General features: G+C 35.6%; 2 protein-coding genes across 4 annotated transcripts in view; one reads left to right on the forward strand and one right to left on the reverse strand.

The window, feature by feature from the left end:
- Window positions 1-3,318: 3,318 nt before the first annotated feature.
- On the reverse strand, window positions 3,319-5,184 carry LOC136035804 (uncharacterized). The gene has a single exon (XM_065717774.1). It carries the CDS (start codon window positions 5,182-5,184, stop codon window positions 3,319-3,321), a length of 1,866 nt encoding a protein of 621 aa, XP_065573846.1.
- A 7,259-nt stretch (window positions 5,185-12,443) lies between these two features.
- LOC136035700 (GON-4-like protein) overlaps window positions 12,444-23,614 on the forward strand; it is a 116,760-nt gene continuing 105,589 nt past the window's right edge. Inside the window, exons 1-2 of one of the 3 annotated variants that reach the window (XM_065717643.1) lie at window positions 13,332-13,377; window positions 19,469-19,537. The gene's annotated coding sequence lies outside the window, so the exon portion shown is untranslated. The other 2 variants (XM_065717645.1, XM_065717644.1) reach the window with 2 other exon arrangements.

The raw sequence follows: 23,614 nt of genomic DNA on the forward strand, positions 1-23,614 counted from the left end.
AATAAACTGCTAATGCCAGAAATTAAACCTGTCCCCTTTGGATAAAGGATTCTCAACCTAGAGTGCCAGCCACTTAGGAAGGAACACAAATGTCACCAGAGAACAAAAATTATTTAGAAAAAAGAAAATATTGAAAAAAAAAAAATAATAACTCAAGTCATAGTTGCTCATTGCTGTCCCACAAACAATATGTATTTCATTAAGACAAATAAATTTTTAAACAGGTATCAACAAAACTCCATCAGGGATTGTATTTACTTAAGGTACAATCAGCAATATTAATGCTTAGTTTTGTGATATTCTGGTTTTGAAATAATAAAAAAAAGAGAAATTATATGTTCTACTTGTTTTCCACAAGCCCATTTGAGAAAAATCATTTGTAACAACAATATACCCATGGTTGGCTCAGAATCTCTCTAAAATTCTTTAACCAGAAGGAATTTAAAAAAAAATTATACTCATCAGCAAGAAAAATATAAACATAACTCTAAACTTGGCACTTTTTAAGACAATTTTTAGCAAAGCAAATGCAAAACTTTAATGGTGTCCTATGTCATCTAAAAAAAAAAAAAATTAAAATGTGTCAAATGAATTTTGATGTAGGATGCCTCAAATACTTTCAGTTGAATCTGTGAAATGAAGGGCCAGGTATTCCTTTACATTTTATACAATACTAGCTGTTGGGGTGGCGCTTCGCGCCACCCCAACACCTAGTTGGTGGGGGCGCTTCGCGCCCCCCCCCAAGCCCCCCCGCGCGCGTAAGTCGTTACGCGCCATAATAGTTACGCGCCATTGTAGTTGTGTCCCTATGTCCCACCTGTGAATATAGATAGATATATATATATATGGTTTTAACTACGTAAAACTTGCGAATATACAACATTCTTTGCTGTCCCATTGTCTTTGCATATAAATAGATTGTCAGGTTTACCGACTCTTGAACATGCAACATATAATGGTCCATGGGAAAACAATCTGTATTCAGATCTATACCTCATGATTCTAATGATTGCCCTTGAGCTTTGTTGATGGTGATTGCTAATCGACCATTCCCTGTCCCGGTGTCCCGGTCGTCATTTACATCCCCCTGTTTCCTCCGGTGTCCCCGTTGTAGTTGTGTCCCTGTGTCCCGGTCGTCATTTATATTCCCTGTGTCCCGGTCGTCATTTGTATCCCGGTGTCCCGGTCTGTATATACATTCGTTTTTTAGTTTTGTTTTTCTCCTTTATTTTTTTCCTTTTTTTTCTTTTTTAGCTTATTTAGATTTTTAGATTTTTTAGTTTTTTTATTAGTTTTTAGTTTTTTTTCTTTTTAGTTTTTTTGTCCCGGTCGTCATTTATATCCCCCTGTTTCCCCCGGTGTCCCCGTTGTAGTTGTGTCCCTGTGTCCCGGTCGTCATTTATATTCCCTGTGTCCCGGTCGTCATTTGTATCCCGGTGTACCGGTCTGTATATACATTCGTTTTTTAGTTTTGTTTTTCTCCTTTATTTTTTTCCTTTTTTTTTCTTTTTTAGTTTATTTAGATTTTTAGATTTTTTAGTTTTTTTATTAGTTTTTAGTTTTTTTTTCTTTTTAGTTTTTTTGTAGTTTTTACCTTCTTTTTAGTTTTGTTAATTTTTTTTTTACTTATGTCCTGGTCGTTATTTATACTCCCTATGTCCCGGTGCTTTGTTGATTGCTAATCGAACATTCCTTTTGTCCTGGTCGCTTTCTCTTTGAGTGTCGTCATTTATTTTTTTCTTTTTTAGTTCTTTTAGTTTTTACCTTTTTTAGTTTTTTTTAGTTTTTTAGATGAAATTTTTTTTTAGTTTTTTCCTTTTTTTCTTTTTAGTTTTTATTGGTTTTTACCTTTATGTTAGCTTATTTTTCAGTTTTTTCCTTTTTTTTAGTTTTTTTTTATTTTTTTTAGTTTTTTACCTTTTTTTAGTTTTTTTAGTTTTTTTAGTTTTTTTAGTTTTTTAGCTTTTTTACTTTTTTTATTAGTTTTTAGTTTTTTTGTAGTTTTTGCCTTTTTTTAGTTTTTTCAGTTTTTTTTTTAGTTTTTTATTGGTTTTTACCTTTATTTTAGCTTATTTTTCAGTTTTTTCCTTTTTTTTAGTTTTTTTTAGTTTTTAGTTTTTTTAGTTTTTTACCTTTTTTTAGTTTTTTTAGTTTTTTTAGTTTTTTAGCTTTTTTATTTTTTTATTAGTTTTTAGTTTTTTTTGTAGTTTTTGCCTTTTTTTTAGTTTTTTTAGTTTTTTAGCTTTTTTATTAGTTTTTAGTTTTTTTTGTAGTTTTTGCCTTTTTTTAGTTTGACAACTTATTTTTATATATATAGATAGTTTTTTTTTTTACTTATGTCCTGGTCGTCATTTATACTCCCTGTGTCCCGGTGCTTTGTTGATTGCTAATCGAACATTCCTTTTGTCCTGGTCGCTTTCTCTTTGAGTGTCGTCATTTATTAGTTTTTTCCTTTTTTTCTTTTTAGTTTTTTATTGGTTTTTACCTTTATTTTAGCTTATTTTTCAGTTTTTTCCTTTTTTTTAGTTTTTTTTTATTTTTTATTTTTTTTAGTTTTTTACCTTTTTTTAGTTTTTTTAGTTTTTTTAGTTTTTTAGCTTTTTTACTTTTTTTTATTAGTTTTTAGTTTTTTTTTGTAGTTTTTGCCTTTTTTTAGTTTTTTCAGTTTTTTTTTTAGTTTTTTATTGGTTTTTACCTTTATAGTTTTTTTAGTTTTTTAGCTTTTTTATTTTTTTTATTAGTTTTTAGTTTTTTTTGTAGTTTTTGCCTTTTTTTAGTTTTTTCAGTTTTGACGTCACCTGATCCAGTTTTTTCAGGTGACGTCACCTGACCCATCCACACATCCACAGACAGACAACTTATTTTTATATATATAGATATAAAAAGAAAAACAGTTCAAATTTTTTCAAAAAAGAAGAAGCTTGATGTAAAAAAATAAATGTATTTTTAACAGAAAGCCACTGACATCAATGAAATCAAATAAAACAAAAATTCATGGAGAATAAATAATATAAGCCATATATTTAACTTATAATGAGGTGGCATAAAAGATTATTTCTAGAATTAGAAAAAAACAGTGTTATGGCTTAAAGTTCTGCTCAATCAACAGGAGTTGTCTAAGGCCAGAATAATTAAGAACTAAGGCCAGAGAAAAAGAAACTGATAACCAAAAAATAAGGCACCCAAAAATTTCAGGACCCTTTAGAGGGAAAAGAAGTAGAAGTAGGTACTTCAAAATACCTTCCTGGGACATACTTTAGCCTGTAGACACATCCCTGAAAGTTTCATTTTCCTAGCCTAACCTCTTTTAAAGATAGCCTAGATGCAATTCGGATCTTCTCCATAGAAACGAGAAAGATATGATCTTGTAGCTGCATGTTGTGACCTAAGTCGAAATGCAATTTTTCCTTCTTTTCTTGATAAACTTTCATATAACTTATTTTCGAATTTCCTTCTGGTCTTCTTTGTCAGCAAAAGATTTCCAGAAAGATTTCTATTTTCTTCAAAGCTAAACTGTTTTATCTGCTGTATTATGTCTTCTATCTGGAATACTATTGTTGGTGTCGTTGTTTGCATTATTTGCATGTCTGCACTGGCGGCCATTTTAGCTGCTAAATCAGCTTGTTCATTACCCTGGATTTTCTTGTGACCAGGTATCCAATAAAGTGATAGCTTTATTCCTTTAGAAAGCAGTTGTTGCATGGCTACAAAGCATGAAATCACTTCTCTTGATTGATTCGCTCCATCACTGAATTCATTTAAACATGAAACAGCACTTTTAGAGTCTGTACATATTCTAACTTGATCCCCGCGTTGTAATTTCTTATATAGATACGATACTGCTTGTCGTATAGCAAACACTTCAGCGTCGAAAATTGACATTTTTTCATGGAGACGGTAAAGTTCTTTCACATTCCACATTGGTAACCAAAACGCAGCTCCGACCTTGTCACTTTTTGAAGCATCAGTAAAGACGTCCATGGCTTCTGGGTAGGTCATTCTTTTCTCCATTGTAAATGATTGATTATAATCCAATCCATCCCATTTTTCAAAATCCCAAAAGCATGGAACTTTTTGAATGGCCCATATTGGCGTGATTTTTAGATTAGGTACTTCCAGTGCTAGGTTTAAATTTACCTGTAATCCCAAATTTTCTGCCAAATGCAAAGCTTTAATAATTCCATGCTGTTTCTTTGAGGAAATCCATAGTCTTTTTCTTTTAAGTATCGTAGATTTAAATGGGTGGTTGTGATCTGATGTCCAAAGCTTTTTCAAGTATTTCAATGAACGCACATTTCTTCTCACTTCCAAACTTTCCAATCCACTTTCTGATTCTAAGAATGGCTTAGGTGTTGTTTTACATGCTGCAAATGAAACTCTTATGGCACTATATTGTACTGTGTCCAATAACCTCAATGCAGACGGGCTGGCAGCCTCATACACCAATGAAACATACTCTAGTTTTGATCTTATGTATTTGATATAAAATTCCAAAAGAAAGTCTCGTTTGGGACCCCATCTGGTTGCTGATATCATTCGCATAATATTGAGTCTCTTCAAGCATGAGATCTTGAGTTGTTGTATGTGTGGTCTGAACGATAGGTTCTTATCGAAGATGCAACCAAGCCATTTAAATTCACCCACAATCTCCAATAACTCATTATTAAGGTACAGTCTGGGCAATGTTGTATTTCTCTTCCTTGTAATCATCATGATTTTAGATTTTTCAGGAGAAAATTGGACACAGTTTTCTTGGGACCACCTCTGGACTTGATCAAGAATTATCTGTAACTGTGTTGTTGCTTCATTCACATTATCTGCAATAACCCATATACCATTGTCATCTGCAAATATACCTGCTCCATTTTCTCCTTCATCTACAGGGAGATCATATTCACTTAGATTGTAGTAATCAGGTTTTAGCACTGAGCCTTGCGGCACTCCTCTTCTTCTTAATACTTTACTTTGGGAATAGCAACTTCCAACTTTGATTTTAACTTCTCTTCCTTCTAAAAAAGAATCCGAAAATTCTAGGAGCTGACCTTCAACTGCAGCAGCCATTATTGCTTCTAATATATGACGGTGGACCATACTTTCAAAAGCTGATACTACATCCAAAAATGCCATCAGTAAAACTTTTTTGTTTTCTAAAGCATAAACAGCATCATTCATGAACATCAGCATCACATCCTCTGTATTTCTATTACGTCTAATTCAATCACTTGGTTCATTCTCTGTTTCACCAATCGTTCATAAACTTTTCCTAGCACAGGTAGTAAAGTTATTGTTCTATAATTCTCTAGTTTACTTTTATCTTTGCCCACTTTTGGTATCAAAACAATTACTCCATCCTTCCAGATTTTTGGAAACTGTCCTTCATTCCACAACTCATTTATGATATTTAATAAAGCAGCAACCCAGTTTTTTGGCAGGGCTTTCACAAATTGGGGGAAAATCATATTTTCTCCAGGAGCAGTGAGTGGTAGATGATTGATAACTTTCTCAATTTCTTGTGTAAGAAAAGGTTGATTATAAGCTACAGATCGATGACTTTTGGAAAATCTCTTAACTTTAGCTTTCACTTCTATTTCACAGTCACTTAATGGATCAGGTACTCCAATCACACTGTCAAGTAGGGATACAGCTGCTTCAGCTATTTCTTGATCGGTAACTAGGGTGGAATTCTTGTATGTTATTGGAGGATTTGTTTGATCTTCACAACTTCCACTAATCAGACTCTTAACTTTTGAGTAGACTCTTGATGCAGGGACTCTAAAATCTAACTTGTTGAGGAAATTAATCCAGCTTTCTCGTTTAGCAGCAATTACTGTTTTCTTAAATTCAGCAGCCTTTCGTTGGTACTCTACATATCCATGAAAGGTAGGAAGGCGTTCATAATTGGACTTCGCATCTTTAAAGTCTTGTTTCGCTTTGGTGCATGTTTCATTCCACCACTTAGTAACTTTGTGATTCAATTTGTGTGTATTAATTTTGGGAACAACTTTATCCACAACATCCATTAAAACCGTTTGAAATATCTTAATCTTTTCTTCTGATGATGACACCTCCTTTAACTGCTCCTCAATATGGACATTTTCTAATGCAATTGAGAAAGTTTTCCAATCAGTCTTCTTCAATTGAACTTGTGTGCTATGTTATTAGCTTGTATATAATTACGACCATTTAACTCAATCATCACTGGAAGATGGTCACTATATAGTATTGTATTCTTTAAAGATGTCACCTTTGTGGTAGGAACAATATATGGGGAAGAGAACACTAGGTCTATGGTGCTGTATTGTCCAGTATTATGGTTGAGGTGGTTAGGTAAATCTGTTGGGGTTAAAAGGCATAGGTCATTATTGTTCATAAGAAAATCTTCAATATCTCTTCCAGCATTGTTGGATCGGCCACATGTGCACCAACTCTCACTGTGAGCATTAAAGTCTCCTACAGCTATTATCAATTCTCGACTAGGTACACTTTGCATCATTTGTTCAAATGCTTCTCTTAAATTGTTTTCACTTCCATCAGGGTTGTAAATATTGAAAATATTTATTTTCTTCTGGCGATCTATAAACATTTTGCATCCTATTATCTCGGCTCTTCCTTGACTTAAATTAACCCATTGTTGATTAAACCGAATGTGATTTCTCACTCCAATAATGATTCTCCCTTTGTCACGATCTGTTCTGTCTTGTCGTATGACCCTATAACCATGAAACTGTGTCTTTATAAAAGGTTTAAGGAATGTCTCTTGGATACAAAAGATATCTATTTGATTATCCAAACAAAACTGCACAAGAAGGTCCTTATTAACTTTCACAAGTGATCTGGCATTCCATGATAGTATTTTTAGATTTAAAGTCATTTGTTAGCACACTGATCCCTTACAAAACTGGTGTCAAATTGAGTTTATCCATAAATTCACATATCTTCTCCACTCTTTCTGCAATTGGAGCTGAGCCTATTGAAAGCACTTCAGGGGATAGAGCCAATGCAATCAAGATTTTATTGACTGTGTCTGTTATAGTTTGACGTTTCACTAATTCTATGATGTCTGTCCATATTCTATTTACATTGGTTCTTTCAGGTTTTACTGCACTACTATAAACTGCTTGGGCATAACTTCTGTACATAACTTGAGCTCTTTTAAAGCTAACTTGATATTTTTCAGCCACATTCAGAATCTCTTTATTTTTCACTCTAATTTGACAGGCTGGTGAAGTTGAAGAATGATTTCCAAGACAATTGGCACATTTATACATATCTTTGTTGGTAGTAACTTGGTTATTCTTAAGATGACATTCTGCTGATGAATGCTTCCCTGCACATCGCAAGCAGATTGGTTGGTTGGCATGGCAGTCCTTTTGGATATGACCATATTTTTGGCACTTAAAACATTGGATCACTCTTCTGTTATAGGTATGAAGTTCCCTATTTCTTCCACAGAACCATATGCTAGAGGGAAGAAGATTTGATTTAAACGTAACTAAAACTTCAAGACTGTCCTCTAATTTTTTCAATTCTTTGTTAAATCTTTTCTGTCTGATAACTGATAAAACTTCAATGTTTGACCTTATACTTGCTATAATATCCTCATTTGAGAGATGTAGAGGAACACCTTTCACAATGCCTCGAGTCAGGCTTTCCCGTTTATTCACTTACATTTAGTTTCTGCTATTTGACTTATTGTACACAGTTTAGCAGCTATCTCCTCTTTTTCTGTATGGATTAAAAGTCTTCCTCTTGTCTTATTAACTTCAAATTCAAACTTTTTCTTTCCAAAAATAGAGCTCAAAAACTTAGCAATTGTCAAATCATCTGGGAACTTTTGGTTATCCTCAGTTACTTGAGCTTCCACAGAAATGGATAAAAGATCACTATATGGCATGTCAACACTTTTCTTGTTCAACATGGTAGGATTCTGATTTATGCTACTTTGTACTTCATTAAGCTTCCGCTTCAAATTTCTGTTTTGAGGTTGATTCAGGTACTCAGACACTGGTGAAACATCTCTTTTTTTCATTCCAGTTTTTGTAGGATTGTCAGTGTTTGCCTCACTGATAACACCTTCAGCTTCTAGTGGGTTCACTGCTCTCATTTCTTCTTCACTATTTTCACTTGATGGTAAAGGAGGAAAGTTCTCATTCGATTCTTGAAGGGATTGAAATCTGTTTGAAGTAGGCGCTGAATAGTTTGTCACAATTGGGAAATGGCTGATAGTTGTTATTTCTCCTGACACTGGACTAAAATGACCTTGTCCCTGGCAGCTAGAAACACTTGCAGGTGGGTTCACTTGCATATCCTGGAAAATCACAGGCTGTCCTTGATTGGTAATGGGAGATCTCACAAATATAAGTTGTCCATGTTGTTGATAACCAACCACATTGTGGTGCATGGTCACAGGTACAACTATCCCTGGATCTTGAGGGAGATTCATCTTCTCTTTACTATTTTCTATACTTAAAAGTCAAACTTCCACTCTTAAATCACCCTGTTTCTCTATCTTCTGCTGATATTTCAAACACATTCTATATTTCTCTAAAAATACCCCTCCCGGTCTCTTTGCACAGCCCTTGCATTCTGGTACTAGAGGACATTCTTTGAAGCTCTCCATGCAGCGTTCCACGAGTAGACACAGAAGCCACTTCTCCAGCCAAAGAATCATCAATATGTGGAACCAGCTCTCTGAAGAAACAGTTTCTGCTACTTTAATTGACGTGTTCAAGTCCCACCTTGATAGGGAATGGTGAACAGTTAGAAGTCGTTGAACAGTTAAGATCTATCTATTCTTTTAAAAAGGATTTATCTCAGTTTCAAACCAGTTATTGGTAAAGGACTTTTATTCTGATTTAATTAGACACTGAATTGTTTCAGTAGTTACGAAATAGTAAGAACATTTTTACGTCTTATAAATTATTAATAATATTCATTCAGTATCTATAACCAAGTGGAATATTTGACGTCACTGAATAACTTGGATTAATTGAAGTTTTTTTCCGCTGCATAAATTGAACTTTCGGCATTATTAAAATAAGACATTTTCATATAAAATCAAAGAGCTGTATGCCAGTTTGGCAATAATAAGGATTATAGTGGCACAAAATTGTATCTATATCGGCAAGACATGTGAAAAGTATAGCTTTGAATTTGTTCAGTTCATTCCAAGGAATGTTTACATAAGGCCAGAATTCGGGGGATAGCCATATATATAACATAATGGATAACAGCGAGTATGTGCATTGCCCGGTAATGAACTTTTTACAAAATAACTGGGAAGAAGGTATTGAAGACGCTATTATTATTCAGAACGCAATAGACTTTTTTGAATGCGGTGTTATTGCTGATGCGAAAAGCGAATTTTGGGCGAAGGTTGCGCCTAATGATAATTGCCCCCGGCGCATTGGTGCGAAAGCCTCTGCGAACAATGTGAAAGATATTCTTGATTTTATTAAGAAACTGGACTCTGAGGAGGTATCAACTCCGATTTATGTGATCAAGTCTCCAACCGAGGTCCCGGTTTTGCCCGCAGTCGCGTATTCTAGGCTGTCAACAAAGGTGAATCGTGTGGAACAACTACTCAAGGTTGTTGCCACCAAGCTGGATGCTTATGAACTGAATTACCCCCAACTGCCGAAACCTGCAATTCCCGACTCGCATGCTACTATTGTTGTGTCGAACCTTCCATCTACCCTTTCGGACCCAATAAAACGAAAAGATCTGATAGATGAGATTGATGGACACGAATCAATCACTAACATTCGTCCCGTTCGTGACAAACTGTTTATCAATATAGATAAGTCAGTTGCTGAAGATTTCCGCTTATCGGTGACTGGTGCGTTTACTGGCTCTTCTGCGAAAGTTCTAACCAAGAAGTTTTACGGACTCCTGAAGGGAATCCCGCTTGATTTTGAACTGTCCCACCTGATATCGTGCCTTGGTGTTTCTGGTGCCTCTAGGCTGGGGAAATCGCTTGCAGTAAAACTTGAATTCTCCGATACAACATCAAGAGTCGAAGCATTTAGATATGGTCTCAAAGTAGGATACGAAATCCTAAGTGTTTATGAGTTCAAAGCGATTCCCCGGTGCTGTAACAATCGCCGATCCCCTGACCATCTCCAGTCGTCTTGTCCCAGTGTTACACCAAAATGTGCGCGATGTGCCGGTCCTCATGTTTCTGATAGAGACTCGCCTCGCAATTTGTCACCTACGTGCGCAAACTGTGGAGGTGATCATGTTTCGTTTAGCCTCACTTGCCCTAAATTGAAAGCAATTGTCAGTCGCAAGTTGCCGAAAACAAACTAATGTCTGAATCAGTATTACTCGTGTCCTTCAATATTAATGGGACGTAAAAGAAGGACCTGACCATTGATGAACTGTACAGTAAGTTTGACATTGTATGCTTTCAGGAACATCTTTTGACCGCAACGAGTGTTAATTTCCTGCGCCGCAGTTCCGCCCACTTTGTTTTCACAACAAATGCTAAATCTACTTTTGGAAGGCCTTCAGGGGGTTTAGCATGTATTATAAAACAAAAGCTCAGCTTTCTGTCTCCATCATGCTATTTCTCTGATGAACATTTATTGGTTATAAGACTTGGTAAAACCGTATTGATAAACACTTACCTGCCTCATGATGGGAAGAATATGACATCGCTTAATAAATTCTCCAAAGCATGCGCTAGTTTGAAAACTCTCCTTCAAAGTATAAGCAAAAATGGGTACGAATTTATTATTATTGGAGATATGAACACTGATGTAAAACGTGATTCTGCTCGTACTGTGAACCTACTTGATTGTCTCCCTGATTACAGAATAATTGCGAAGGATCTACCTTTCTCGTATGTGAATAATTCCGGCAGCTTATCGGACATTGATCACGTGATTTGTTCCCCGTTCATTACATCTTCAACAGTGCATGTCCACGAAGATGAGCAAGATATTGATCACCTTCCTTTATCGCTATGCTTTTCGATTAGAAAAGATAGTACTGACCAGGCTTGTGCTCCTGCCTCTAAATGGTTTGTGCGGAGCTATTGGAAAAATGTTAATATGCCATTATATATTTCAACCCTGGCCATTCTCCTTGGTTCTTTACGTGTACCTTTTCATCTACTCCAGCTGAGTGTTAGTCCTACTAAAAGTAATTACGATCTGAATCATTATTACAACCAAATCGTTTGGTGTTTAAAACGCGCTGAGGAGGTCGCTGTCCCTCAGGAGCGAGTGAGGAAAAGTACAAGGAAACGAATCTGGTCGTGTGACCCTGAGCTGAAAAGTGTGAAAAATAAAGCCAAATTGTGGCTGCGTATATGGGTTGCTAACGGTCGACCATTAGCTGGGAATGTGTTTGAAATAAAACAAAAAACTAAGCGTGAGTTTAAGAAATGTCTGCGATCGAGCCGTTACAAAGGGTTAGACTGTCCTACCAATAAGAAAGATTGGGACAAAGTGATTAATTCAGCTAAATTAAATGACTCGGCAAATCCTAATTGCCCCATTACGCCTTCCGCATGGTCTGACCATTATTCAGTTATATTTTACAAAGTGAATTATGCAGTGCACGCGCTTTATTCGAAATTGCTTGATTCGGTTCTCCCGCCTTCCCTGACTCAGGCACAAGTTATTCCCGTTTCAGTTGACGCTGTAATTGCATCTGTTAAGAAATTGAAATCAAGTTCTCTTGATATTGACGGTATCAGTGCTTGTCATCTAAAAATAAATTGCCCGTCTTTGTTTTTCCATTTACAGTTGTTTTTCCAAATGTGCCTTTGTTGTTCCCTCGTTCCTGGTAGCTTTTTGTGTGGAACTGTCACTTCTGTACTTAAACGAGGTAAGACTCCTTTGGATTGTTCTTCTTACAGGCCTATCACGGTTGCTTGTAATTTTAGTAAAATCCTTGAATATATCCTACTTCCTTTCATAAGTATGAATGCTAATTTCGGGGAGAATCAGTTTGGTTTTCGGTCTGGCATCGGATGCCAGCACGCTCACCGTGCTCTTGCTTTCCTTCTTAAAGATGCATCGGCTAAAGGGTATGGTCTTCATATTTGTGCTCTTGATCTTTCTAAGGCTTTCGATAGTGTTGTACATAGTCAGGCTCTTTACTCTCTTTATAGTCACGGTATTAACCTTTCAGTTATTTTTCTTCTAAAGTTTTGGTATAGTAATTCTTATCTCCGAATTAAAACTAATGGTGCCCTTTCATTTTCTAATGTTCTTGTTCGTCGGGGCGTACGGCAGGGTGGAGTGTTATCTCCTAGTATTTTCAAATTTTGTATCGCTGGTATTGTTGAGAATATTTCTTCTATGTGTTTTGTTGGTTTGAGTGATATTTCTTACCTTGCTTATGCTGATGACATTCTTCTAATTAGCCGGTCTAAACTCAGTCTATCGCAGATGGTTCATAAAGTTTCTTCTTCTTTTACTAAAATCGGTCTTTCGCTTAATGTTGATAAATGTGAGTATCTTTCTTTCAATGTTCCCTCTTCTCCTAGGCCTCTAATTTTTCAAAATTTTTCTATCCCTCATGTAGATTCGATCCGGTGGTTGGGTATTACACTTACAAAAAATCTTAAAACTCTTCGGGAGCGTGCTGTCTGGGATGCTAGAGTGAAAATCCAGATTGGTTACTCTAAAATTGTAGCTAATCGAGGGAAATACAATCGTATTGCCCTTGGTAAGCTTTATTCTACTTTTTCCGATCATTCTGTTCTTTTCCTTTCTGGGCTTTACCCTATATTTAAGAAAAAAGATATTAGTGATATTCGATCCTCTTATTTCCGTTTCTGTAAATTTCTTCTCTATCTTCCTCTGTGGTATAGGAATCGAAAGATAATCAAAAAGTTCCATCTTCCGAATATTACTGAGAAGCTGACTGATCTACACAAAGAGCTCTCAGAAACGGCGTATCGGCATTTGTCGCCTCACCACGGTCTGATCCGTTTGTATGATTAATGTCTTTTGTTGACTCTCGTTTTTTTTTGTATCACATTTTTTTTTTTATTTGTTTTCCGTTTTTCTTCAAGTCTTTACTCCACTATTTATCTTTTTGATATAAAAAGATGTGTGGAGTTACAATAAATAATGTGTGGAGTCCTCCACAAGAGTCTAATCTAACAGCCACAATCTACACCAAACGAATTATTTTTTTTCTCATGGAGCATCACAAGGATGGATAATCCTTATATCGCTCCAAGCTGCGATTTAAGGTAATTTTAAGGTAATTTAATTTGAAAATCACGCTACTGCTAGTCAGCTTACTGTGCCGTTCCCAATGGCTGTACTGTAGTTAAAAATTGGCAGTTACCGCGCAGTAACTGCAGTTACTGAAAAACCATCAGCTGGAACACACCCACTGCTCAATTATTTCAGATAGCCTAGTGAAGAAGAACGGGAAGATGTGCAATTCCCTGGAGAATTGAAAATAAAATGAATTGCCCGGGAAAAGGTAAAAGAGGGAGAAAAGAAGAACAGTTGAGAAGAAAGTAATTTAAGAATTACACAGGAATATAAAAGTCATAATAAAGTTCTCTAGTCTATTGGAATTGGTAGCCTATAAGAACATGGTTGAATAAAACATTTTGTGGTTAAACTGCAATTATTCAACTTGGGATTAGTGATACAAGTTCAAAATAATCAATTTAAGTGCTGTTAAAACGCTGCTTGGCTACAATTCAAGTTGTAGAAAATAGTAATACCTGAAGATTTTGATGGTTGAAAAAAAAAAAATAACAAATTAATGTGAAGGTGAAAAAGTGTTTATTGAATTTTGGTAAATGCAAAACAGTGAAGGGACTGTATGGTTGATATTCAGACCACCTTTTAGGCTCTTTTACCTCCTTGAGATCTTGTGCCATATGAAATATTGCTTACTTGTATGTATGTGTTGTATATAGTGCCCTTATTTGCTTGTATTTTTGCCTCTCTTTTTACTTTATTGAGGTCTGTTTAATCGTATTTGTGCATTCACTTTTTTTTTTTTTTTTTTTTTTTTTTTTTTTTTTTTTTTTTTTTTTTTTTTTTTTTTTTTTTTTTTTTTTTTTTTTTTTTTTTTTTTTTTTTTTTTTTTTTTTTTTCTGCAAAGTAAGCTTGTCACGTGAAAGAAGTAATGGTTCCTGGTAGTCCTGGGAAGGGTGGAGGTTGTGGGGGAGTTAGAGGTGGTCCCACTGTACCAAATTTGTTGGCTAAAGGTCATGATATGACAAAAATTACTGACACTAATGACAAGGGTATGCTAGTCCCTCTATCAAAGACTTCTGCTGGATATCTAGGGCGTAGATTGGCTGTAGCTCTAGGAAATGATTATGGGAAAATACTCCCACGAATAGGTCCTAGAGGCTCTCTTGAAGTTGTTCCAAAAAATCTAGACATTGCTAATAAGATCTTAGGCATAAGGGATCTCACATTGAATAATATAGTGATCAAATTTGAAATGAAGCCAGAAAATATGCTATACTCAAGCAGAAAAGGAGTACTATACGTTCCCAGGGACTTAGCTACTCCTGAAGAACTCTGTAAGGAGATTCAGCAAGTAGAACAGGTTACAAAGGCAACTGTACTAAACCCTCATCCCACATCTAGAGATGGTAAACCATACACTAGCTACACTATACATGTTGACTTCTCTCAAGAAATGGATTTTCCTACAATAATTCCTATATGGAGTGCCCTCACTGTGGTGAAACAGTTCATACCAAAACCGTTGAGATGTTTCAAGTGCCAGAAATTTGGCCATAACTCTCTAAACTGTTGGGGTAAAGATACTTGTGGTATTTGTGGAGATAATCACCCCATGACAGCTTGCCCTGAGTTAAACAAAAACAGAAATGAACAAAAAGTAAGATGTGCAAACTGTAATGGACAGCACACTGCCCTCAGTAAAGAGTGCCAGGATTACAAGTTTAGAGCTGCAATTCTGAAAACGTCAGTCACAAAAGGTATATCATTCAAAGATGCAGTTCAAGCTTTCACTGACACCAAAGGGAAGACTCTGCACACACCACCACCAGCTTTAAACTTTGAACATTTTCCAGTCCTTGTTCACCCTTCAATCCCACCAGAAGCAAAAATACAGGAACCAATTAACAAGGAAGTTGTCTTACTGAGAGAAAAAATAGACCAACTAACCACAGTAGTGTCATCATTGTGCTCACTGATTGCTTCCAGTGTAAAGTTAAGCAAAAGCTCGAAGTCAGAGGTACAGAAGATCCTGTCTTCACTGAAGAAATCTGAATCCTTTGTTTCTGGAAATGAAACAGACTCAGAGGATGGTATGGATGAAGATAACTTTGTTCCAAAGAAAATTTTGTCCTCTCCAGAGAAAAAGACATTAAATAAGCGTGTTCATAAACAAAAAATCAAAGAATGACTACAAGGGTAATCCAACTAAACATTAGGGGAATGGGAAAATCAAAGGTAGTAGAATTGAAAAACCTTCTAGTGAGGAGTAAGCCAGATATTGTACTAATTCAGGAAACTTTATTGAATGAACAGAAAACTTCCCCAAATTTTAAAGGCTATAGCATGGCTAGATGGGATAGGAAGACAGGACCAGGGGGAGGACTTATGACTTTAGTTAAGGATAATATCCCGTTTAAAATAGTAGATGATTTTACCCCAGGAAAAAATGAAATTGGGATTATATCTGTCAAAGAGGATGGAACGGATAACTGGATATCCGTTATCAACTATTATAACAGGACTGCAACTGACTTTGATTTTAAACAGTTCAAAGATGCTTTTCAGAAATGTAAAGAGAGGAAAATAATTGCTGGTGACTTCAACCTTCATAACCCAATGTGGGACTCAACATCTTCTCCAAATAATAATTCTAATTTACTGGCAGATTTTATTACTGATCCTCAAAATATGGTTTGTCTTATCACTCCAATAGATCTAGGTACTAGGCTAAACCCCTTAAATGGGAAGACTTCTACTATAGATTTAACAATTGCTTCTTTAGACCTTTCAGTTGACTTTGAGGTTATTATACCGTCACCCTTTGACTCTGATCATTTCCCAGTGATGTCGGTGCTTAATTTTTCTGCTTATAGACTTCAGTTAATGAAGTCGGTGAGTTGGAAGTTCCGCAAGGAGTCCTGGCCTGAATGGCAGAGAGAGGTAGACTCGGATCTGACGGATGTTGAACTACCTACCTCTGTTGAGGAGCTTAATGAGAAGTTAACTCAAGTTATGGTGAATGCTAGTGAAAGGGTATTTGGGTATGTAAAACTTAAAAGAAAATCTAGAAACTCCACACCAGGGTGGAATGCTGCATGCCAAAAAGCTTATAAGGAACGAAACACGGCAAGAAACAAGTTTAGAAGAAATCCTACAGTTACAAACAAAATTGAAATGAATGCAAAACAAGCCATCTTTAGGAAAATTGTTCCCCAAGAAATCAAGAATGGATGGAAGACTCTAATTGAGACAAAGTTTACGAAGACTACATCAATCAAAGAGTTGTGGAGGAGCTGGAAAGTCTACACTGGACAAAGGTCTTCCCCAATATCTGGCATCATGATACACAACGGAACCACTGCCGCCACAACACCCGAGAAAATAAAACTTCTGAAAGAGTATCTAATTGCAAACATTCCTCCACAACTTTCTACTCAAAACCGACCCACTATGCAACCTACACAGGTCTTCCCTAAGAATGATATTGAACTTGTAGAACAGGATATTGATACGATTATTAAAAAATTAAAACCAGGGGCTATGGGCCCAGACAGGATTCACAATGAGATGCTGTCCAACATGTCCCCCCTGCTTAAGGCTTCTGTCTTAACTTTGTTTAATAGGTCCATCAAGGAAGGTTATGTCCCATCGCTTTGGAAAAAAGCTGCAATAATACCAATCCTGAAACCCCAAAAGGACCCTACATCCCCAAAATCATATCGCCCAATTGCCTTGACTTCATGCCTCTGCAAGCTAATGGAGAGACTGATAAAAAAGAAAGTTCTACCAGAAATTGAGAAAGTAGTTCAGCCAGAACAACTAGGCTTTCTGCCCCAACGCAGTACAATAGACTGTCTTGTGAGGCTTGAAAATCAAATAAAACAGGGATTCCGCCTAGGAAAAGAAACTCTAGCTGTTTTCCTTGATATGACTTCAGCATTTGACAGAGTGAATATCCCTACTCTAATGGCAAAACTAAAGAAGCTAAATATTAGCCCTCAAATCGTGGAATGGATTGGTAATTTCTTGACTGAGAGGAAAATAGAAATAACTTTAGAAAATCATTCGTCTGGCTTTTTTAGTGCTCCAAATAATGTGGGTCTCCCCCAAGGAGGGGTACTAAGTCCTTTATTGTTTTTAGTATATTGTCACGATATAAACTTAGATACGATACTGGGTTGTAAACTATACTTATATGCTGATGACATTGCAGTAGCTGCCTCCTCTCGAGATAGGGGATGCCTTAAGGCTTCAGTCCAAAAAGCCCTGTATTACTTAGAAAATTGGACAATGGAAAACTACATGTCATTTTCAACAGAGAAGTCAGTAAGTGTTCTTTTCTCAAGGAAAAATCGAACAAATGCTCAACCCCCCATTGTGTCTTTAGCAGGAGTGGACATCCAACATGCAGAGAAATTTTGCTATCTAGGAGTCTTACTGGATTCAAAGTTGCTATGGACTAACCACATCGACTATCTTGTTGGTAACCTGAGAAGTAGGGCAAACTTTGTCAATGCAATCTGCCTCTCTAAAAGAGGAGCCCCATATTCTTGTGTTTCAAAACTAATTGGAGCAACAATCACCAGCAAACTGGACTATGGTAGCATGTTCTATAGGGAAGCAACTAAGCACAACCTCCAGAAACTTGATTCAGCTTTTAATCAAGTTCTCCGACGAGCTCTAGGCTGCTTAAAAACCACCCCCACCCCAGCCCTCTACTGTGAGCTTGGCGTCACATCACTTCAGAGGAGAAGAAATAATCTTCAAGCCCGTTACTTTCTAAAAAAAATGGGATCAACAAATCATATTGTTTATAAAGAATGCATTGCTACATGGAATCAAGATCTCCAGTTTAGACCAAGGTTTTCCCCTACAGTCTATAAATATTCTTGTCTGATGAGTAATGCTGGCCTTCCAGGCCTAGTTCCAACCCCAAATATAGATGACCTTTCCTCACGCTTCAACGGAATAGGTAATGTAATTAATTTAGCTCTAGATAATAGAATTAATGATTCAGGAACAATAATTTTAAAATTAGAGTGGTATAGGCTGACTCTGCAATGGACTGACTTTACTCACATATATACTGACGGATCTAAGTCGGAAATGGGTGTAGGCTGCGCTTTTGTAGTCCCGTCAACTGGTACTTCTTGCGGATTTAAGCTACCTGACAAGCTTACTGTTTTTTCTGCAGAAATGATTGCTATTTATCAAGCACTTCTTTATATTAAGTCCAACGGTATAGTTGGTAGCTTTTTGATTTGTTCTGATTCTCTATCTGTATTAAATTACTTAGCTATGAAACGAAATGATGCCAAAGAAACTGCTGCACAAATTGAAAAAATAGTTGATGACCTTCTAATACATGGTTATGTTCTACAACTTACATGGGTCCCAGCACATGCAGGTATTCCTGGGAACGAGTCAGCTGACAAAATGGCAAAATGGGCTTGCAGAAATGGTGAATTGTTGGATGTAAACTTGTCCCTGAGTGAATATATTCAGGGTTATGAGGCCAAATCCGCAATTGATGAGAAAGCTGATTTCACAAGAAAGTCCACTAATACAATCTTGGATCTATATGATTTTAAGCCTCCTCCATTGGACCTAATTCACAGTGAGAGGAAAATTGCCACAACAATATTTCGAATCAGATCTGGCCATGCTAAAGTGAATTCTGTTCTCTTTAAATGGAATTTGGTTGACTCCCCAAATTGCATTGTATGTAATGTATATGAAGATGTCCGCCATGTTATAATGTCGTGTAAAAAGTATTATATCCAGCGTGAAATATTAAAAAGAAAAGTTCTAAAGCTCTTTGGTGCCTTTACTTTCCGTGCGGTGGTGGGTCATTCATCCGCCCCTCCGTGGGCTCGTAGGGTGTCTGTTTCTGCACTGGGTTGTTTTATTAGAACTTCAAGTTTATTCGATGTGCTTTAACAGTCTTGGGTCATGTTGTATCAAGTCAAATGTTTATTAATGTATTCAATATATTGTATAAGTTTAATGTGTTTCCCACGAAATTTAATGTAAATTGTAATTTACGGCTGTAAATACTATAGAATTAATTAGGGTGGTCTGACGTAGGTGGCTATACTAGTGGAAAAAATGGTTTGCCACCAATAAAGAATCTGCAAATAACGATTCTAAGTGATTCACTAATCTGAAAGTAGTCATCGTTTCTTAAAAATTCTCCATACACATTGTCTGGACAAGATTGATACGTACGTGACGGAGCTGATTCATGCTCCAAAAACGTTGGAATCAACAACAACAACATAGCCTAGTGAAATTATGTATTAGTTATGGATAGAAGTTATGGAATCTTCTTAAATTTTCTGATCAAATCTGAGGTGCTCTTTGCTATTGAAAAGTAGGGCAGTTGAGTAAGACTAAGGCTAGGTGGATGAAATAGGGAGATGTTTGAAGTTCCAGTCTCTACTCCTTTTCTATCTGTAAGGGTTTGAAGACTGTATGAAACAGGTTTAATATGGCGTCAATTAATGCTTTCTTTCACTATGGCCTGAGTAAGATAAAGTCAGTAACCTACTGCTTTGTTTGGCCTAGCATTTGCCTTCACTGATTTTAATCAGTCTTTACTTGATTTTCATAGTAACTATAATATTTAGGGTGCAAGTCTAGGGCTGGCCTACTATATAAGGAAACATATTAAGAAAACAATTCTTATCTTTTCATAGACTCTATAAAAATTTTTGGATAACTAGGTGGCTAAAATTGATGGAAGTCTATATATAGGAATATCTAAAGCCTGAATTAGCTTACCAGTCAGCTAGTGATAGAATTATGTAGGCTAAATTAGCTGACTAGCCTAGTTGGCTATTACTATCTAGGTAGCCTAGGCTAACTATTATGAAATTTAGTTTAAAATAGCCAACTTGTAGCTATCAATAAAGTTTCTAATATACTTATAGAACTAAGCCTAGCTAACTAGTTGGTTATTAAGATCCCTGATATATATAAGCTTTAGTTTAAAATCCCTGTAAACTACTCAGCTATCAATAAAAATTTTCATACATAGTAGAATAAGCTAACTAGTTTACTATCAAAGTCTCAGCTATATACACATTTAGATTAGTCAACTAGTTGGCTATTAGATTTCACATATTTATACACTTTAGCCTAAATTATTCAACTAGTCAGTCAATAAGAAAACTGTGTACAGGCTACTTTATAAAATTAGCTTGTCTTGGGAAAGCAATAAGAGAGAAAGAGAGAGTAAAGAGTTTTATATAAGGAAAGATATACTATTTGAAATATCTTTGCTGAAAGAAACTAAGGTTTTCAGAAGAAGAATTCTAGGCTTGAGACTGCAACCCCACACCACAATACTCACATCCTACAAAATGCATGCTTGTCATACCCATACTGGTTGTAATTGTGGCAAGCAAGCATAACAAATACCAGCAAGTACAGAGCTTTTAGAGCCCTTGGCCTTGTCATGGCTGTGTTACTTTGTAGCCTACTTGTGGTATCAGTAGTTATGCTGATGATACTAGAGAGCTTATACTTGTTCCAGGATTTACAGTATCCTAGACAGTAATTTTTTTACTAACTTTTTTTTGCTCTAAAAGAGTTTTTTTTTGCTTTTTAATAATTTTTGCTCTAAAAGAGTTGGAAAGTCCACACAAAATAAATGGTTAATATAAATATTTATTTTCTAGCTTTATTTAACTAAGTTGATTCACTGGAAGTTGAATAAAGCTTGCTATAAAACTAAATCAAAAGGCATTGTGTGTATTTTTGTCAATAAAATACAACAGCAACCTATTAAAAACAACTGGGGGTATCAAGTTGCCACTTTCAGGGCTATTACTATTGCTGTGTTTGCTCTTACAATTTAAACAAATCAAAAGAGAATAAGTGCATTCAAGTTGTCAAAGAGCATAGAAAGAATTTTTTGGGAATGATATTAAGGTTTATTATATTGATATTATATTAAATATAGGTAAAAAAGTGTCTCCAAAATACAAATAGCAAGCCAAACTATCAACTTTTATGGATAAAACTGTAAAGATGTAGATTTTTTTTTACAACAAAAAATACTATCATAGGCAGTGCATTAGCATTGCCTAAGAAAAGAGCAAAGTGGGCACAATGTATTTTTTTGGTTTGTTTGTCATGGATCAGGGCAATTTGTATTGAATGAGTTATCATAGAAACTTTGAACAGGTTAATTGGATACTGAAAGGGATTGGGCCCTTTTTAATATTCAAAAAATACTGGAGGGCAATTAACACCCTCTCATGCCCACAATTTTCCTAAGCACATCTAATCAAAATTTTTAGATATCCATTTTGTTCAATATAGTTGAGAGGTCCAGATATTTTTTCTTTGGGGATAACAACCCCCTCCCCACAGCCCCCAGGGCAATGACTGTGAGCTATGCCCTGGAGACTGATAAGGTTTATATAAAAGGGTGATATAATATGATTTGGAGGGGGCTCATTGGATTGGTAATCAGAAGTTTTAGTACCCTTTATAATTTTTAGAGTGACTGGAGGGTGGATACCCTTCCTATACATCTTGTATTTTCCTGAAATGCATCTGATAGAATTTTTGAGATGGCCATTTGTTGCCTAAGAAACTTTAAAAAAGGACTGTTTGATTGGAAATTGAAAGGACTAGTGCCCTTTCTATTAGTTAAAAGTGATTAGAGGGCAAGAACCCTCCCCTTCCACACTAATCAATTCCAAAAAGACATCTAATCACAATTTTGAGATCTAATCAAAATTTATCATAATCCTTATATTGCTCCAAGCTGTGATTTAAGGTAATTTTAAGGTAATAGCCATTTTGTTCAGCATAGTTGATAAGTGTAGAAATTATGTCTTTAAGGATGACAATTCCCCCCCTCCCCCCACAGTCCTCAGCACAAGGGTTGTTTGTTATGCCCCAAGGAGCTTATACAGTTTTTATAGAAAGGGTGGTTGTAAAAACTCCAAAATGGGCTCATTTAATTTTTAAATCAGATGTTCTAGTGTCCTTTTTATGAGTCAAAGTGATTAAAGAGTAGCCACACACAAACGCATCCAATAGAAATTTCGAGGTAGCCATTTGGTAAAAAATAGTCCAAAGATCATACAATAAGGCCTTTGGAGATAACACAGAATCTCCCTGAATCTGAGGGTAGGCGTTTTAAGTTATGTTCCAGGGATATGTAAAGTTAATATGCAAGAGGAGGTCATTTGAACTTTAGAAGTGGCTCATTTGATTGGAAATATATAGTTCTATTTCCCTTTTAAGAGTCAAACATGATGGAGAGCAATTAGCCCCCCTCCCCTCCTTAACATCCTCTTTTCCCAAAGCATATTCATTTGAAATTATAAGATAGCCATTTTGTTACCAATAGTCAAAAAGTCATATAACAATGTCTCTAGTTAGGACACAATCCCCCAGATCCCTTGGGCAAGTGTGGTAAGTTGTGCCCCAAGGCATATAAAGTTTCAAGGAATGAGTGGTTGCACAAACTTTGGATCAAATAGAGCTCATTTCATTAGAAGTCAGAAGTTTTAGTGCCCTTTTTAAGAGTCATAAAAGAATAGAAGGCAATCAACCCCCCCCCCCAAGCCTATCATTCCCCAAAACATATCAGGTCAAAATTATAAAAGATCTATTTTGTTAACCTTGTTGAAAGGTCCAGTAATTATGTCTTTGGGGATGTCAACTTCCCCACAGTCCTCAGGACAAGGGCTTTTAGCTAGGCAATTTGTTCATTGTTTACATAGTATATGTGAATGAGAAAGATTTGCATGTATTGTTAAAAATGTGTAACACAGGAATAACTGAGTATATATATGGATCTAATTGAATGTTGTGATAATCTAGACTCTGTTGTTGTAAATATGCTGTAAAAACTTCCATTTGAAAACTTCAAAAGAAAATGTAAGAAAGGTTAAGACAAAGATCCAGCCTATGAAGTTTTTAAAAAAGAGTAGTACAAGAATCTTCACCTTGGAATTGTATCTATAAAAATAATTTTTAATAAATAGAAGAGTATAAAATTTATTTATCAGAATTTCAAAAACAAAATTAAAAGAGTTTTGATGCAAAACAAAAATGTATGAACAAGAACCTGTTAAATTATTGCTTCATAAAATACAGGTGACTAAGATTGAAGAATATAAAAATGAAAATAAAGGATGTGATATTGATTTATCCTACAAACAACTACTTTAAAATCATCCAAGATTACTGTTCTTATCTCTTCTTGATAAATTTGAAATCAATATAAAAGCTGACTTTATTGAATACACAATTCATTTGTCTCCTCTTCAAAAAGTAAAAATAAACAGATGTTTTAAGAAAAAAGAAAACTGCCAAATTTGAATAAAAAATATTATTATTGATAAGGAACCTGTTAAACTGTTTCTTAAAAGAAAATAAATTAAAAAAATCAAGCAAGGAAAAAT

Source organism: Artemia franciscana, chromosome 14 (assembly GCF_032884065.1).
Source record: "Artemia franciscana chromosome 14, ASM3288406v1, whole genome shotgun sequence".
Classification (NCBI taxonomy): domain Eukaryota; kingdom Metazoa; phylum Arthropoda; class Branchiopoda; order Anostraca; family Artemiidae; genus Artemia; species Artemia franciscana.

Bases quoted from the DNA above. Each gene is read 5' to 3' on its own strand.
- LOC136035804 (XM_065717774.1), bottom strand. From the start codon at position 5,184: ATGCTGATGTTCATGAATGATGCTGTTTATGCTTTAGAAAACAAAAAA.